Consider the following 17539-nt stretch of genomic DNA (forward strand, 5'->3'; position numbering starts at 1 on the left):
TCAAGTCTAGTCTGTTCTACATAGTGAGTGCCAGGACAGCCAGAGCTACTTAGTGACATCTTGCCTCCAGAAAACCAACCAAATAACAAACAAACGAATAAATTATTCTCCAGAAAAATGTGTGTTTTAAAAAAATTCCTGTGTGCGCGCATATGTGTATATGTTCCTGTGAGCGAAGGCATGCACATGCCCTAGCAAATGTGTGAAGAATGTCCGATGTCAAACTCAGGTGACAATCTTCATTTTCCACAGACAAGGATAGAGTGTGTTTGATCTTGTGTTTGATGACTGGTTTTGGTTTTAAATAAAGCTTATGTAAAGTGGGCTATTTGAGTATTTAGTAAATAGAAGAGCAGAGTCTATATGAAGCCTTTCTTTTAAAAAAATTTTAATTAGATATTTTCTTCATTTACATTTCAAATGCTCTCCCAAAAGTCCCCTATACCCTCCCCCCGCCCTGCTCCTCTACCCACTCACTCCCACTTCTTGGCCCTGGCTTTCCCCTGTACTGGGGCATATAAAGTTTGCTAGACCAAGGGGCCTCTCTTCCCAGTGATGGCCAATTAGACCATCTTCTGCTACATATGCAGCTAGACACAAGAGCTCCGGGGTACTGGTTAGTTCATAATGTTGTTCCACCTATAGGGTTGCAGATCCCTTTAGCTCCTTGGGTACTTTCTGTAGCTCCTCCATTGGGAGCCCTGTGTTCCGTGCTATAAATGACTGTGAACATCCACTTCTGTATTTGCCAGGCACTGGCAAATCCTCACAGGAGACAGCTATATCAGGGTCCTTTCAGCAAAATCTTGCTGGCATATGCAATAGTGTCTGCATTTGGTGGCTGATTATGGGATTAATCCCCGGGTGGGGCAGTCTCTGGATGGTCCATCCTTTTGTCTCAGCTTCAAACTTTGTCTCTGCAAGTCCTTTCATGGATATTTTATTCCCTATTCTAGGGAGGAATGAAGTATCCATGAGTTGGTCTTCCTTCTAGATTTTCTTGTGTTTTGGAAGTTGCATCTTGGGTATTCTAGGTTTCTGGGCTAATATCCACTTATCAGTGAGTGCATATCAAGTGACTTCTTTTGTGATTGGGTTACCTCACTCAGGATGATATCCTTCAGATACATCTATTTGCCTAAGAATTTCATAAATTCATTGTTTTTAATAGCTGAGTACTACTCCATTGTGTAAATGTACTACATTTTCTGTATCCATTCCTCTGTTGAGGGACATCTGTGTTCTTTCCAGATATTAAGTATTTCTATGCAGAATTTTTGTTTTCTGTTACTTTTTCAGTCCCTCATTTACATATTGACTTATCCACACTGAACATGCTTAAAGTTATTTTAATGCATATAATAATCTTATTAAGTGTTTGAAAATTTCATACATATACAAAATGAATTTTGATAATATTGATCCCCATTTCTCCCGCTAATTCCTTCCAGCTGTTTTTTTATTCCTCCACTTTCTCATTTTTTTAAAAAAAAATTTTAAATTATGCTTGGAGTTGTATTTGTGTACAGTACATACTTACAGGTGTGTGACCTACTAAAGGCCATACCCTTTAAAATTTATTCTCACTCTGCCAGAAGTGAGTAGCTATCATATTGAAATGCAGATAGGTTCACTCTTATTTTCTTAAAACCTTTATTACTCCACTTCTCAATATTTCCCAAAGATGACTCAATATTTAAATTTGACACTTGACAAGATCTAATTTTGGACAGTTACTCACTTGAAGAGTTGGTATGAATTCTGTCACTAAATCACCCTTTTTCCAAATTTGTTGCATGAAACATATGAGGACTGAAGGTTTTTGGAATCATATGGGTTTTTTTTTCCTGTCACTGACATTGAGATCCACGTTATTTTTAACCACGTGTTTGAGCTCCACGCCTCTTTTCAGTACAGGCATAACAAAAACACAGTCCAAAGAGCACACACACACACACACACACACACACACACACATTTAAAGATCAAAGCAAGAAATTGTTTGATGAGGTAAAGAGAAGGGAGAGAAGAGAAAGTGCCTGAGAGAAGGAAAGATAAATAAATTAATAAAATCAAGAAAGGAAATCAGATAAACATACATTAACAACACAGAAACTGACACAAATTTGTTTTATTAAGAAAACTTCAGTGACACAGGTCCGAGAGTCTGCAGAAAATGGATTTATTGCTACTAACATGCATTTCACTAAGACTGAATTAAATGAAGTGTGCTGGTGAGTTTTATGCCACTTGACGCAAACTAAAGTCATCTGAGAGAAAGGATCTCAATTGAGAAAATGCCTCCATAAGATTAGGCTGTAGACAAGCTTATAGGACATTTTAAAGATTAGATATAAATGAAGGAGAGCAAAGCCTGTTGTTCATGGAGCCACCGCATGCTGGTGGTCCTGAGTTGTATAAGAAAACAGGCTGAGCTACTCAGTAAGCAGCACCCCTCCATGGCCTTTGCAATAGTGCCTGCCTCTGGATTCCTGCCCTGTTTGAGTTCCTGTCCTGACTTCCTTAATTGATGGGCTATGATGTGGATTTTTAAGCCAAATAAACCCTTTGCTCCCCAAGTTGCATTTGGTCGTGGTGTTTCATCCTAGCAGTAGACACCTTAAGATAAAATTACACAGGACAACATTAACTATTTTTCAGTTAACTATTTATTGAGTCAGTAATAAAATATTTTCCTCCAAAAGCAGATTTAAGACCAAGTTATTTTGATACCGAACCCTAGCAATCATTTGAAAAAGAAGCAAGCATACTTTTTCTTAACTTATTTTAAGATTCCAAAGATGAAGAAATTCTACTAAACTGATTTGGTTGAGGTCAGCTCCACACCACTTGATGACAAAACCAGGTGCAAAAGCAGTAGGACTATGGGCAATACCCATGGTAATTATCTCAACTGATACATAAAGTTCATATTATTAATTTTAAGAAATCAGCTAATCATGAAAATTACCAACCAGTAGACAAAACCTAGCTTGCAACATATATGTGCATATATAGGAGGAAGAAAGTGTGTGGATATGTTTGCAAAACTAAAATAAAATATCTTCAAAAGTCTTAAAATAAAATAGAGCATAAAGGAGTATCAGTACTATGTAAACATGATGTAATAAAGAAATGCCAGTGTTGGACAGTGAATGGTTTAGCTGGGTTGGGGAGTGGAGTTGGAGGGCACACAAGAAGATATGAGAGTGTTAATCAAAATTAAGTGTTTGAAAATTGATCAAGAATACTGCTAATTTGTTAGCTCATTAAAATCTAAAATATTAAAAATCGTTTAAGTGTCAGTGAATAGGGCTGCACTTTGAAATAAACCCGATTATTATTTATCACAATGAAATCTATAATGATGTATAATTAATACAATTAACATATGCTATTTCAACCTTAAACATATTAAATGAGAAAAAGTTGAACATTTTCCCTCTATGATCTGAAAAAGGCAAGGTTGTATAGTTTCTTTTCTTTTTAACGTTTTAACTGAAATTTTATTTGAGTTTTTACATTAGTCACCACACCTCTCCCAAGGCCATGAAATTTCTAACACAGAAACCCTGATTCTGAGAATGACAGAAATCTTCCACCAATAAATGGGACAATTAGCAGATCCATCCCTCACTACTATGAAAGCCTCAGAATTTCTAGTGCCTCATTTCCTCACTGTTTTTCCTCGAAACTGAATGCACAGAAGAATCCATAGATTATTAAATCAATAGAAAGGAAAGAAAACAAAGAGGGAAGCAAATAAACCCAAACATTGTGTAAAATATAATGGGGGACAAAATCAAAGAATAGAAAAAACAATAAACATTTGTTGTTTCTTGAGTAGGGAATGTCAGCAGGCTACTGAAAAGGAGACACTTCTTCATAGACTTAAAAAGAGCAATTTTCAAATTTATTTGGAATAAGCAAAAACCCAGGATAGCAAAAAATATTCTCAACAATAAAAGAACTTCAGTGGAAATCATCATCCCTGACCTCAAGTTGTACTACAAAGCAATAGAGATAAAAACTGCATGTTATTGGTACAGACTAAGGCAGGTAGATCAATAGAATAGAATTGAAGACCCAGAAGTGAACCAACACACCTATATTCCCCTGGTCTTTGACAATGAGCTAAAACCATCCAGTGGAAAAAAGACAGCATTTTCAACAAATGGTGCTGGTTCAACTGGCAGTCAGTATGTAGAAGAATGCAAATCCATCCATTCTTATATCCTTGTACAAAGATCAACTCCAAGTGGACCAAGGACCTCCACATAGAACCATATATAATGCAACTAATAGAAGAGAAAGTGGGTAAGAGCCTCAAACACATGTGCACAGGGGAAAATTTCCTGAGCAGAACAGCAATGGCTTATGATCTAAAAACAACAATCAATAAATGAGACCTCCTAAAATTACAAAGCTTTTGTAAGGGAAAGGAGACTGTCAATGGGACAAAATAGAAACCAACAGACTGGGAAAAGTTCTTTACCAATCCTACATTCGATAGAGTGCTAATATCCGAAATATACAAATAATTCTAAAGTTAGACTCCAGAGGACCAAATAACCCTATTTTAAATGGAGTACAGACATGAAGAGAGAATTCTCAACTAAGGAATATTGAATGGACAAGAAGCACCTAAACAAATGTTCACCATCTTTAGTTATCAGGAAAATGCAAATCAAAACAACCCTGAGATTCCACTACAGACCAGTCAGAATGACTAAGATCAAGAACTCAGGTGGCAGCAGATGCTGGCAAAGATGTGGAGAAAGAGGAACACTCATCTGTTGTTGGTGGAATTATAAGGAGGTATAACTAATCTGGTGGTATAACTGGTCTGGTGGTTCTTCACAAAATTGGACATGAGGATCTAGCTATACCACTCCTGAACATACACCCAAAAGATGCTCCAACATATAACAAGGACACATACTCCACTATATTTATAATAGATTTATTTATTTATTTATAATAATTTTTATTAGATATTTTCTTCATTTACAACTCAAATGCTATCCTAAAAGTCCCTTATATCCTCCCCCCACCAAGTAGCCTTATTTATAATAGGCAGAACCTGGAAAGTGCCCTGATGTCCTTCTACAGACAAATAGAGAAAATATGGTCCATTTACACAATGGAGAACTACTCAGCTATTAAAAACAAAGACTTCATGAAATTCTTAGGCAAATGAATGGAACAAAAAAGTATCATCCTTATTGAGGTAACCCAGTCACAAAAGAAAACATATAGTATGCACTCAATGGTAAGTGGATATTAACCCAAAATCTCGGAATACCCAAGATACAATTCACAGACCATATGAAGCTCAAGAAGAAGACTAAAGTATGGATGCTTCAGACCATCTTAGAAGGGAGAACAAAATATTCTTGGAAGGTAGAGGATAGGAGGGACTTGGAAGGAAGAGAGGAGAAGGAGAGGGACTGGGGTGTAAGAACAAGTGTGCTAGGAGACAGGGACGATTTTACAGAGGGTCAGGAATTTGAACAGAGGTGTGTAGCAATGAATGATGGGAAACAGGGATAGCCATCAGGAAGTCCCAGATGCCAGTAAATTAAGAGGCTCCCAGGTCCCAACTTGGATGCCATTAGCTGAAATGCCCAAAAAAGGGGAGGATGAACATGTAGAGACCATATCCAGAAGTTAAGCAAGACCCCAGGTTGGGGGACGTAGTCACCCACTCATATCCAAATTTTTAACCCAGAATTGAACCTGTCTAAAAGAAGTATGGGAACAAAGTGTGGATCAGAGTCTGAAGGAAAGACCATCCATAGACTGCCCGACCTGGGGATCCATCACATACAGACACCAAACCCAGACCCTATTGGGGATGCCAAGAAGTGCTTGCTTACAGGAGCCTGATATGGTTGTCTCCTGAGGGGCTCTGACAGAGCCTTACAAATTCAGAGGCACACGTTTGCAGCCAACCATTGGATTGAGCATGGGGACCACAATACAGCAGTTAGAGAAGGTACTTGAAGGAGTTGAAGGGATGAACAGCCCCATAGGAGGAACAACAATATGAGATAACCAGTAACCCCAGAGCTCCCAGGGACTAAACCACCAACCACAGAGTACACATAGAGGGATCCATGGCTCCAGCAGCATATGTAGCAGAGGATGGCTTTGTTTGGCATCAATGGCAGGGAGGCCCTTGGACATCAGGGCACTTTCCAGGTTCTGGCTATTATAAATAAGGCTACTGGGTGGGGGGAGGATATAAGGGACATTTAGGATAGCATTTGAGTTGTAAATGACTCAATGCTCCAGTGTCAGGGAATGTCAGTGTGGTGAGGTGGGAATGGGTGGGTAGGAGCACCCTCAGAAAGAGATGGAGGAAGATGGGATAGGGGTTTTCCAGAGGTGAAGCCAGGAAAGGGGATAACATTTGAAATGTAAATAAATAAAATATCCAATTAAAAAAGAAGAAGAAAGGAGACAGACTTTTAGCCAAGTTCTACTCAAAGGTCAGACATCAAAGAGTTCTAAGCTTGGCCATGACTTCAATAACAGCATCCGTTGTGTCAGTATTTTGTATGTTTTAACTCTGTCCTTTGAAGCACCTACATTTTCCATTCTTTCTTCACTTTTCTGAGGTAGACAAAATGTGTGGATTAGGAATTTAATTGGTAAATTACTGAAAATGGAAACAAATATGTATGTATCACACATGTATATATGTATCATACATGTATAAATTGGAATATATAAATCTGAATGTAAAATATAGCTATACTTACATTACACATAAATATATATCCACAGATAGAAAATATATAAAAACCCATATCCATATATAAAATATTTATGAATAAATACACAAGAACATAAGAAACATGTGTGTATGTGTGTGTATGTATGTGTGTGTGCATGTGTGTGTGTGTTTGTGTACATGCTTCAATATTAAAGTTCAAACAGACAGAGATAATCTTTAAGTTCCTTAGGAATAAATGTATGTTTTGACATGAGGCAGAATTTGTTTTTATCTTTCCAAGACTCCAGTTTAGGCTGTGTTGTATCACCTTTCTCTGTAATCAGGTAGAAGGGAGAGAAACTCACTTCACTTAATAAATAAGGAAGGAAAGCTTATATTTTAATAAAACTGTTGGAAATGTGGAAGAATGAACCTGAGTTTGTGCAAAATTGTAGGTAATTTTCCAGAAGGATACTCAATAAATAGGATTAATGTGTTGTTGTTACTGGGTCTGGAGGAGAAATGAGAAGGACTTTAATGAGTGCACATACAGTCTTAAGTAATTATCCACTTTGGAAGTATTAAATGACAGCTTTTTCTGGTTGATTTTCATTACATTTTCCCAACATTATCTGTATTCCAAATCACATTAGAATTCTGAAGGAAAGTAGAGATTTCACAAGAAATGAATGGATGAAAATAAATATGTTTGTAGGTCAGCCCAATCTTGTTCCAGTGGAACTGAGTTATCTCTTGAATAATCAAACACAGAGAAGAAGGAATGAATCAAGAAAAATATGTAAAAATATAATAAGGATCACATTTGTATGGGGTATACTAAAAAAGAAGAACATACATCAAGAACCTTTCTGAACATGGGATGGGTGAATATTTCTTATTTAAAGCCTTGGAACATTGACAACTAGTTTTGAGTCATGCATTTCGGTGAATATTTGCAAATCCATCCACAGGTCAAAGTTCTCAATGGAGAAAACGTTGAGAATTTCTCAGACACAAACATGAGAAAATTAGCAGCTGACTTTTCATTGCATAAATGATTTAGAGACACAGTTGTCAAAAAATACACTTATAGCAATCAGAAACAAAGGTGTGTGTATATATTATTGAATATATAAAGTAATGTTAGCAAAAGCAATGCTGATTACCAGGACATAGTATCAACAAATGTACCCACAAAACAATGGGAATTTTACATCATTAAAAATCTTCACATCTTGATGAAAATATCAAATTATAAAAATATTTAAAATCATGAATCTAAATTGCAAATTCCTGCCCAGAAAGGAAAACAGTACACTTCTTCACAAAGGTTTTTACAAGAATGCCCCAGAATGTTGTAGAACATTCTAGAACACTCTAGAATGTTCTAGAAATATATGTCCATTGATATTCAATTGTATAAAAAATTGTTAATATCCATATGGTAACCTGTGATCAAAGGGTCTGATTGATGGAAAATTTGTCATCATTAAAATAGCCTGAGTCAAATAAGTTCATTTCTTTAAAGTGTTCCAAATGAGAAACTTGGACTTTAGGGACATGGATATTTGTGTTTTCTGACAGCTAGCCCAAGTCCACAGAAGTCTAAAAGGTCAATTTCATGGCTTTACTCAAGTTAATCTTATTTCAAAAGTAGCAGAAAAACAGAATTGTCATCACAGATGTTTCCACCACCAGGATATGCTGGAATTTTACCACAGGCAATCCATGCCAATCTCAGGCCAATAATCAATACTATATAAGGTGGAGATGGTTCTGGGTCTCCCCATCACCTGCCCTTGGTCTCTGAACTCCTTCGGAAGGAGAGAATCCAGGCTCTACCATGGTGAAGTTCCTGCTAATTGCGCTTGCATTAGGTGTATCCTGTGCACATCATGAATCTCTTGATATCAGTCCCTCAGAGGTGTGTGCATTTGGGGATAAAGGGTCTGGGGTGTTTATGTACACTCTGTAGTTGGTTTGAGCATATATATCATATACTATAAATGGTATGGCATTACATATTATATGTGGTATATATAGCATATATACATTATCTGAATCCTATCTGTAATGCAGTCCTAGTGTATTTTCAACTCTTTGCATGTTTTCAATGACTTCTGTCTAGTATGAAAGAAGGTTAAGAAGAGAAAATTACAGATTGGACTTTGCATTGTTATTGATTGACAAAGTGTGAACTGTATCCTGTGTTCCATATTCTAGTGTGAATGAGTGATGACACAATCTCCTAATCTACTCTCTAGCAGAGAGACATCTGCATTTTACTTGGTCCAAGTTCATTTGTTGACTTATGGAATTGTTGTCATGTAGTAATTAGGACAAATGTTGCTGAATAAAAGGGAACAGATTGACTAACCAACTTTTGCAATGGTGTCTGTCCTATTTAGGTTAATGGGGACTGGCGCACCCTTTACATAGCTGCGGACAAGGTGGAGAAAGTAAAGATGAATGGAGACCTGAGAGCGTACTTTGAGCATATGGAGTGCAATGACGACTGTGGGACACTCAAAATCAAATTCCATGTCCAGTAAGTGACATTCACCTGATGCACATGGACAGGACTGAGAAACTGGGCACATGAATGTCTGTGAAATTTTCACTGACACTTGGGCCATGTGAAAAAATGGAATTGATCTCCTGGGCATATTTATTCTGAGTTGTGTCCTTGATTTAAGGAACACTGAATGCAATGTGTTCTACAGTTTTACAGGGTTGGGTAATTCTGGTTGAAACTAGTCATGAACAGGAAATGTGGGTAGAAAATGAGGACAGTGTCTTCCCCTGGAAGCCTGGATTTACTTTCCATGTCAATCATAACCCCAGAGTGTTGGTGTCAGTCTTCAGATGTGGGTTTATTTAAACAAATTAAACACTTCCCAAAGACAGTTAATACTACCACACAATAAGGAAATATGAGCAACCTGAAAGAGTAAATTCAGAAGCAAGTTTTTGATTTTTATTTCTGAAGGATGAATGGCAAGTGTCAGACACACACTGTTGTGGGAGAAAAACAAGAAGATGGGCGGTACACTACTGACTGTGAGTATGTAATCAATTAATGGGATGCATAATCTAATTGAGAGAGGGGGGGAGGGACAGAAAGACAGAGAGACAGAGAGAAATTTTGCAAGGTTTGACAAGGCCGCACAACTAAAGGGCCAGGATCCTTGAACAATTTCATCTGATAATTTTTGATGCAACTTCCAAAATCCTAACTAAACTTCCAGACATTTATGTTATCAGTTAAGGTGTATTATACACATTCATACAAAAGTATTATTAGAGACATTTTTGTGCCTATTATTTAAGTATAAATGACATTTAGAAGGCAGTCCCATAAAGCTACAGGACTGATTTCTTAAGGGTTTAATATATGGAAAACTATACATTTGCTACACACACACACACACACACACACACACAGACATACATAGACACATTTGTGGTTGTTTTTAAAATTTTTTTTGATACAGAGTTACTCTGCATAGCCCTGGCTGTCCTATAACTAGTTCTGCGACAAGGCTAGCCCCAGAGATCCTCCTGATTGCTGGGATTTGATGTTTGAGTCACCATCCCTGCTTCAGTGTGGTATTTTAATATTAGCGTTGTGTTCACTTTTTAAATAGGCTGTGGAGACATAAGGTAATTATGAACTTTTTTTTTCATTTTTTGAGACAGGGTTTCTCTATATAACCCTGGCTGTCCTAAAACCCACTTTGTAGACCAGGCTGGCCTTGAACTCAGAAATCTACCTGCCTCTGCCTCCCAAGTGCTGGGATCAAAGGCGTGTGCCAGCATTCCCGTCTAATTATGGACATTCTTTTTAAATTCAAAAAAATATTTTAATTAATGCAAGAGTGTCTCTACCACTTAGTAATTCTCATTTACAATTTTAAACCATTGTAAATGACATTTGTCAAATAATTGAAAAAGAAATAAAAATATCATAGATTTCATATGTAAAATAATAGTGAAACCTCCAATGATTCTACTGATTTCTAAGCTGATTCTCTTTTAATTGCAGACTCTGGTAGAAATTACTTCGAAGTTGTAATGAAGGAAGATGGCGCCCTTTTCTTTCACAACGTTAATGTGGATGAGAGCGGACAGGAGACAAATGTGATTTTAGTTGCTGGTGAGAGTGGTCCCTCTTGTAGGGTTTCTATCGATATGATAAGCACCATGACCAAAAGCAACTTGGGGAAGAAAGGGTTGATTTGGCTTAAGCTCCTATAACACAGTTCATTTTCAAAAAGAAGTCATTGCTTCTCAGCCATTCAAGTCTCCGTAGTTAAGAATTATTTGCTTAGTTTGTACCCCAGTTTTTGGCTAGGTTGTCTGGTTTTCTGGAGTCTAATATATGAGTTCTTTGTATGTTTTGGATATTAGCCCTCTATTGGATGTGTGGTTTGTGAAGATTCTTTCCCAATCTGTAGGTTGCTGTTTTTCCTACTAACAGTGTCCTTTGTCTTGAAGACACTTTTCAGTTTTATGAGGTTCCACTTGTCAATTGTTGATCTTAGAGCTGAGCCATTGGTTCAGAAAATTTTTTCCTGTGCCAATACCTTCCAAGCTATTTCCTACTTTTTCTTCTATTAGATTCAGTATATATGATTTTATGTGGAGGATTTTGATCCACCTGGACTTGTGCTTTGTACAGGGTGAGAAATATGTATCAATTTGTATTCTTCTTCATACAGACCACCAGGTAGGCCAGCACGATTTGCTGAAGATGCTCTCTTTTTTCTACTATATGGTAGTGTCTTCTTAGTCAACAATCAAGTGTCCATGTGTGTGTGTGTTGGGGGTATTTTGGGGTCTTCAATCCTATTCCAATTATTGACCCATCTGTCTCTGTACCAAACAGCCAAGAACTTGAAGGCAGGAACTGATGCACAGGGCATGGAGGAGTGCTGCTTACTGGCTTGCTCCCCAGGTCTTGTTCAGCATGCTTTCTCTTAGCACCCAGGACCATCTCCCCAGAGGTGGCACTACCCATAGTCTAGGCACCCTACCATCAAACACTAACAAAGAAAACTGTGCTGCTGAGTTTCCTACAGTGGGGTGGACACTTCCATATCAACTGTCAATCTAGAAAATGAGTCTACAAGGTTTCTCACAGAGCAGTCTGAGGGTAGCACTTTCTTAATTGAGGTTACCTCTTTCCAGATGACCTTGCTTTGTGTCATGATAATATATATATATATATATATATATATATATATATATATATATATAAACCCAACAATCTTGCTTTGTTTACCAAAGTTGTGAGGGGCAATGGAGGAAGCAGAGGCAATTTGGGGGCTTGGGCCTGGAGGCAGGGGACTGGAGGCTGGGTACTGGGTACTGGAATCTGGTAGTGAGGTTGGGTAAGTGGTGAGGTGGGGTGGTGTTGGAGTCGTAATTGATTCAGGTTCATGAGCCTGTTCAGCCTGATTTCACTGCTTATTTTGATAATTATCAATTATCCAAGGCACGGACTCCAGAATCTACACAGAAGTAAGGTAGAAGTCAGCATGGACAAACATTTAGTTCAAGTATTTCAAACACCAGGATTATGTACAGGCCTTTTTGGAAATAAATATACGGTCATATGGAAAGTACGAATAATTATAATAGTAGTAGTAGGAGTATTAATAGTGATGATGGCAATAACAACAATAACAATTCCACCACAAATAACGATATTATTCATTAGGGTGTGGACTATCATAGTTCAGCTTCATTAAATGTGTTCTTTTTACTTTAGAGATCTTAGGTTGATCAGAATGAGACTGATGGGGTGAGGGAGGGCCCACAAAGTAAGATGTTTCCATGCATCAATATCACACAACCCATTATAACTCCATCTGTTCTGAGCCACCCAGTACTGTAAGCTACACTTTTTCTTCCTTTCTGCTTTATGTGATGTAGGAAAAGGAGAGACCCTGAGCAAAGCACAGAAGCAGGAGCTTGGGAAGCTGGTCAAGGAATACAATATTCCAAAGGAGAATATCCAGCACTTGGCGCCCACAGGTAACAACATTGTGCTTCACACAGCAAACTAATGCACCTGAAGATATCCAGGATAATCATCATTTCAGTCGTCTAAATCAGATTTTTAAAATTATTTAAAGTCACTGGAGATATTAAGGAGCTCTAACTATGTCTTTTGTTTGTGGTTATTTCCTTCCTTTCTGTCTCTCACAGACACTTGTAACCAATAAAGACACAATATGGGTGAGTACAACAGGGCAGCAGAGCCTGTTAATATTTTAATCTGCTAAAAATTCATTCTTTAGTCTATTAGTTATGCCTTTAGTAGAGGAAATCTCTTTATAATTCTAATTACATATATAATCCAAGGTGGCAAAGCTATCGTTTATGTTGCTGTTAATATTTATAACATGGGAATAAGCAACTCTCCTATACCAAAGTGTTGATTTCTTTTATCTTAAAGGTAATAGGTAAGAATTTAATGAAACTTGACTATTGAAAATAAGTGATATTTGTGACAGCCAAGAGTGTAGCATGAATGTGGAAATACTGTAAATGTACATGAACTTTGTAAAGTCTCCTTAGACACAACCTTGCACATAGGTGTTATGGTAGATTACATTTAGACCAAAAACTCTCAGTTTAAATGCCGGAAGAGAGTTATGGAAGTCAACCAAGAACAAACCTAGGTCTAACCCTGTGACATGTGTCATTTTTAAAATCAAACCTTTCACCATATTCCGTGTCGATTAATTTTTGTTTTTCATTTACAATCTCAGAAAGCTCATGTCAGAAGCACCAGCTCATGCACATCTTACTGTTTCATTTGTTTGTCTTGTTTTTTACTTTTGAAGCTTCACAGATGACAGCAAGATCAGAAGTATTTCCCACATCACCTCTTTCATGAAATCAGAATCATGACAATGAAGAGAGCTCATCCTTTTCTTAGTTTTTCTTTTCATCTTTCCTATGAAGCCAGAATCTCTGCTTCATGGATTTGTTTCCCATACTCCTACCATGGTACTGATTCTTTTGTTGATAAAATAAATTGATTTTTCATGTACACATTCTGTCTTCAATCAATGTGATGTAATACACAATGTCTGAATTAGGGGGTATATATTTGTGAAGAGACACCATGACCAAGGCAACTCTATTAAAGGCAAACATTTCATTGTGGCCACCTTACAGGTTCAGAGGTTCATGATTATCATCATGGCAGGAAGCATAGCAGTCTGCAGGCAGACATGGTGCTGGGGAAGGAGCTGAGAGTTCTACATCATGATCCAAAGGCAGCCAGGAGAGTCTTTCTTCTGCAGGCAGCCAGCAGGAGGCTCTCTTCCTCATTTGGCAGAGCTTGGGCATAGGAGCCTCAAAACCCACTCACACAGTGTCACACATGTTCCAACAAGGTCACACCTACCCCAACATTGACACACCTCCTCATACTGCCAATTTCCATAGGGCAAGCATATTCTAGCCATCATACACAACAAAGAAAATGTGCACTGTACCTATTAAAAAATAATCTGGCTTAGGATGACTCACTGGGTCAGAGTCCTAGCTTTCCTTTCGACCTGGGTTCAGTTCCTAGCAACTATATTGCAATGCACAATCATGTGTAATTTTAGGTCCAGAGGAATCTGCTCCCTCTTCTGCCCTCGTCAGGTACTGAACTCACCTGGTAACATTGCTCATATGCAGATACCTGAATATCTACATAATTAAAAACTAAAATACATTAACCTGTGATTAATTGAGCATGGTGATCCATACTGTTAATTCTGTGTCTTGGGAAGCAGAGTCATATTGTTTTCTGTGAGTTTGAGGCCCCCCTGATCTATATATTGAGTTTGAGGATAACCGTTGCTAACATAGTTTGAATGTGTTTCAAAACAAAACAAATAAAATAATAAACACATAAAAATGCAACAAAACCTAAGGTAGTCAATAATGTCAGAAGAAATTCTTTTGAGTATAATTACGTAATTCATTTACATGTCATAATTAGAGAGGAAAATATTACCTACAATATTGTAAATATGATATTCAGGGTGTGATACAAAGTTTCTATAATAATATGTCATGTAATATGTGAGGCTTTATAGCCAGCATGGCTTAAGAGCCAGAGAGGCTCTGTTTTAGTTAGGGTTTCCATTGCTATGAAGAGACATGATGACCAAGTCAAATTTTAGGAAGCACAATATTTATTTGGGGCTGGCTTACAGGTTCAGAGATTCAGTCCATTATCATCCAGGTGGGAAGCATGGCAGCATCCAGGAAGACATGGTGCTGGAGGAGCTGAGAGCCCTAAATCCTCATTGAAAGGAATCCAGGAGCAGACTGTTTTCAAGCAGCTAGGAGAAGAGTCTCAAAGCTCACCCCCACAGTGACACACTACTTCCAAGGAAGCCTCACCTACACCAACAAGGCCACACCTCCTAATAGTGCCACTGCCTGGGCTGAGCTTATTAAAACCACCACAGGCTTTTTTAAAATTTAATTAATTAATTAACTCTTCTGTTATATATTACATCCTAGCTGCAGTTTCTCCTTCCTCCCCTTCCCTCTGTGTCTCTCTTACCTCCCCTCTTTCATATATCCATCCCTTCCATGTCCTCTCCAAAAACAGCAGGCCTCCCAGCAATTTAAACCAAACACGGTATAACAAGTTACAATAAGATCAGGCATATACCATCACGTCAAGGCTCTGCTAGGCAACCCAAAAGGAGTGAAAGGATCCCATAAGAAGGCAAAAGAGTCAGAGATAGGTCCTACTTCCATTGTTAGGAACCCTAGAAGAACATAAGCTACACTCAGCCATAACATATACACCCAAGGCCTATTAGACCCCTACTGGCTCCCTGATCTCTGACAGCCTCCATGTCAGTTCATTCTGTGAGCCTTGTCCTTTTGGTGTCCCTGACTCCTCTGGTTAGGTGATCCTTCCTCCCCATCCTCTGCAGGACTCCCCAAGCTCTGCCTAAGGTTTTGCTATGGGACTCTGCATCTGTTGAGAGAAACAGTCTTAGTAAGCAAACTCAAATTGTGCTGACTGATGTGTTTTCTTTCTTATCTCTTTATTATTATGTAATTTATTGTCACCATTCTTAAAACTAAAGAAAAAAGAAATTATGTTCTACTTTTAAAAAATAAGAGAAAAATTAAAATGTACAAATAGAGAAAAGGTTATTGAAGTTCATCAATGCTTTAAGGGATTTTGTTTTATATATATATGTATATATATATGTATATGTATATATATATATATGTATACACACACACACACACACACACACACACACACACACATATATATATGCAGTTTTTTGTAAATCAGGTGTTGGAATCAAGAATCTATAAACCTCTCTGGTCTCAGCTTATTTTATACAAAAAGAATGCTATTACTTACTTTATAGATATTTATAATAATTTTATGGGAGTTTTTTATTTCTTGTTCAATTTACATAGTCTTTACATTTCTTTAGTGGGATTAGTTTCACTTACTGCATTTGATGGCAAGAAATGGAAGAAGTGTCATTTGGAACCCAGCATAGAGAATCTGTTGGTCAGTTGTCTGTCACTTTGTAAAACCCAACTATCTCTTCTAAATTCCCCTATCAAAATAATGATAATTCCCAGAAAAGTCTCCTGAAGACAAGATGAGACTATGTGTGACTTAGTGTTCACAGTGTGAACACTGTGATGTGAATTAATTTTTGAGTTCAGATAATAATGAAGACATTTAAAGACAACTTTCCTTTGCCATATTTTCATGGTCAAAGATGTGTCTAAAAACCATTAAAGATTTGGTTTGTATCTCTTTGTTTTAGGTAGTGCATCTTCCAATTTTACCTCTTGTTGTATCATCCACTCAGTGCGAAAATCAAAATCTGAAGTCCATGTTGTTTGAATGGCTCAACTAGCACATTATGTCACCCATGTTTCCTTATGAGCAACAAAATAGAAATCCATAATCCTTCCCTTCTTGTTTGTCAGAAAAAAAATTTATATCTCATTACATTTAAGATATTGACTTAATATCGGGTATATTAAAACAATGACTGATGGATGAGCTTATGGAGTTAGAAAAAAAGTAAACCTTTAGGGAAATAAGTTTGATGTGTTATTGTCCAAATAATTTTGATGGGATACTGGGTGTGTATTTGAGATTAATTCATCCCTGATGCTTCATGCTTGTGTAGTTAATTAAGGGCCAATATTGTATTTGTTACATTGTGTGAAATGCCTAAGGATTGCAGTGGTATATACTCCATGAAGGAGGTGTATATGCCTTGAAAACCAAGGTCCTTTATTCATTATGATAATGTTTAAAAACACAAGAGTAAATATATCTTTGCAGCAGTGAAATTCATGAAAAATATCATGAAAACACTATTTCAAGTATCAGACAGGAAAAATGTCTTCTCCTGTATGAAATTTGATTTACCTTCCCAATGCTGCAATCACATTTTATATTTCATGGTATTAGAAACCAGACTTGAAATAATATTTTTCTTTGGGTAAAGAATACCTTATAATATCAAGTAGGAAGAAAGAATTTTACATGGTTAGATCACAATATGGATTCTAGTATTTGAATTTTCTTTCTTATATCTATCTATCTATCTATCTATCTATCTATCTATCTATCTATCTATCTACCTATCTATCATCTATCTATCTATCTATCTATCTATCTATCATCTATCTATCATCTATCTATCTATTTATTTACTTTACACCCCAATTACAACCTCCCCTTCTCCTAGTACTACCCTCACAAACCCCTTCCCCCATTACCTCATCCTTTCTCCT

The 17539-nt window shown here is 37.2% G+C and overlaps 1 protein-coding gene across 1 annotated transcript; it reads left to right on the forward strand.

Annotated features, from left to right (window-relative positions):
• The first annotated feature begins 8509 nt into the window (after positions 1–8509).
• Positions 8510–13785, forward strand: Gm14744 (predicted gene 14744). Its single transcript, NM_001085544.1, has 7 exons — positions 8510–8645; positions 9130–9269; positions 9711–9781; positions 10767–10877; positions 12659–12760; positions 12935–12964; positions 13576–13785. Exons 1-6 carry the CDS (start codon positions 8565–8567, stop codon positions 12949–12951), a joined length of 522 nt encoding a protein of 173 aa, NP_001079013.1. The 5' UTR covers positions 8510–8564; the 3' UTR covers positions 12952–12964; positions 13576–13785.
• Positions 13786–17539: the final 3754 nt, after the last annotated feature.

Source organism: Mus musculus, chromosome X, assembly GCF_000001635.26.
Source record: "Mus musculus strain C57BL/6J chromosome X, GRCm38.p6 C57BL/6J".
NCBI lineage: Eukaryota > Metazoa > Chordata > Mammalia > Rodentia > Muridae > Mus > Mus musculus.

Excerpts from the sequence above, each read along its gene's own strand:
- Gm14744 (NM_001085544.1), top strand. The coding sequence starts at position 8,565 with ATGGTGAAGTTCCTGCTAATTGCGCTTGCATTAGGTGTATCCTGTGCA. Across the intron at positions 8,646-9,129 it reads TTGATATCAGTCCCTCAGAG|GTTAATGGGGACTGGCGCAC; the intron begins GTGTGTGCATTT and ends TGTCCTATTTAG. Across the intron at positions 9,782-10,766 it reads TGGGCGGTACACTACTGACT|ACTCTGGTAGAAATTACTTC; the intron begins GTGAGTATGTAA and ends TTTTAATTGCAG.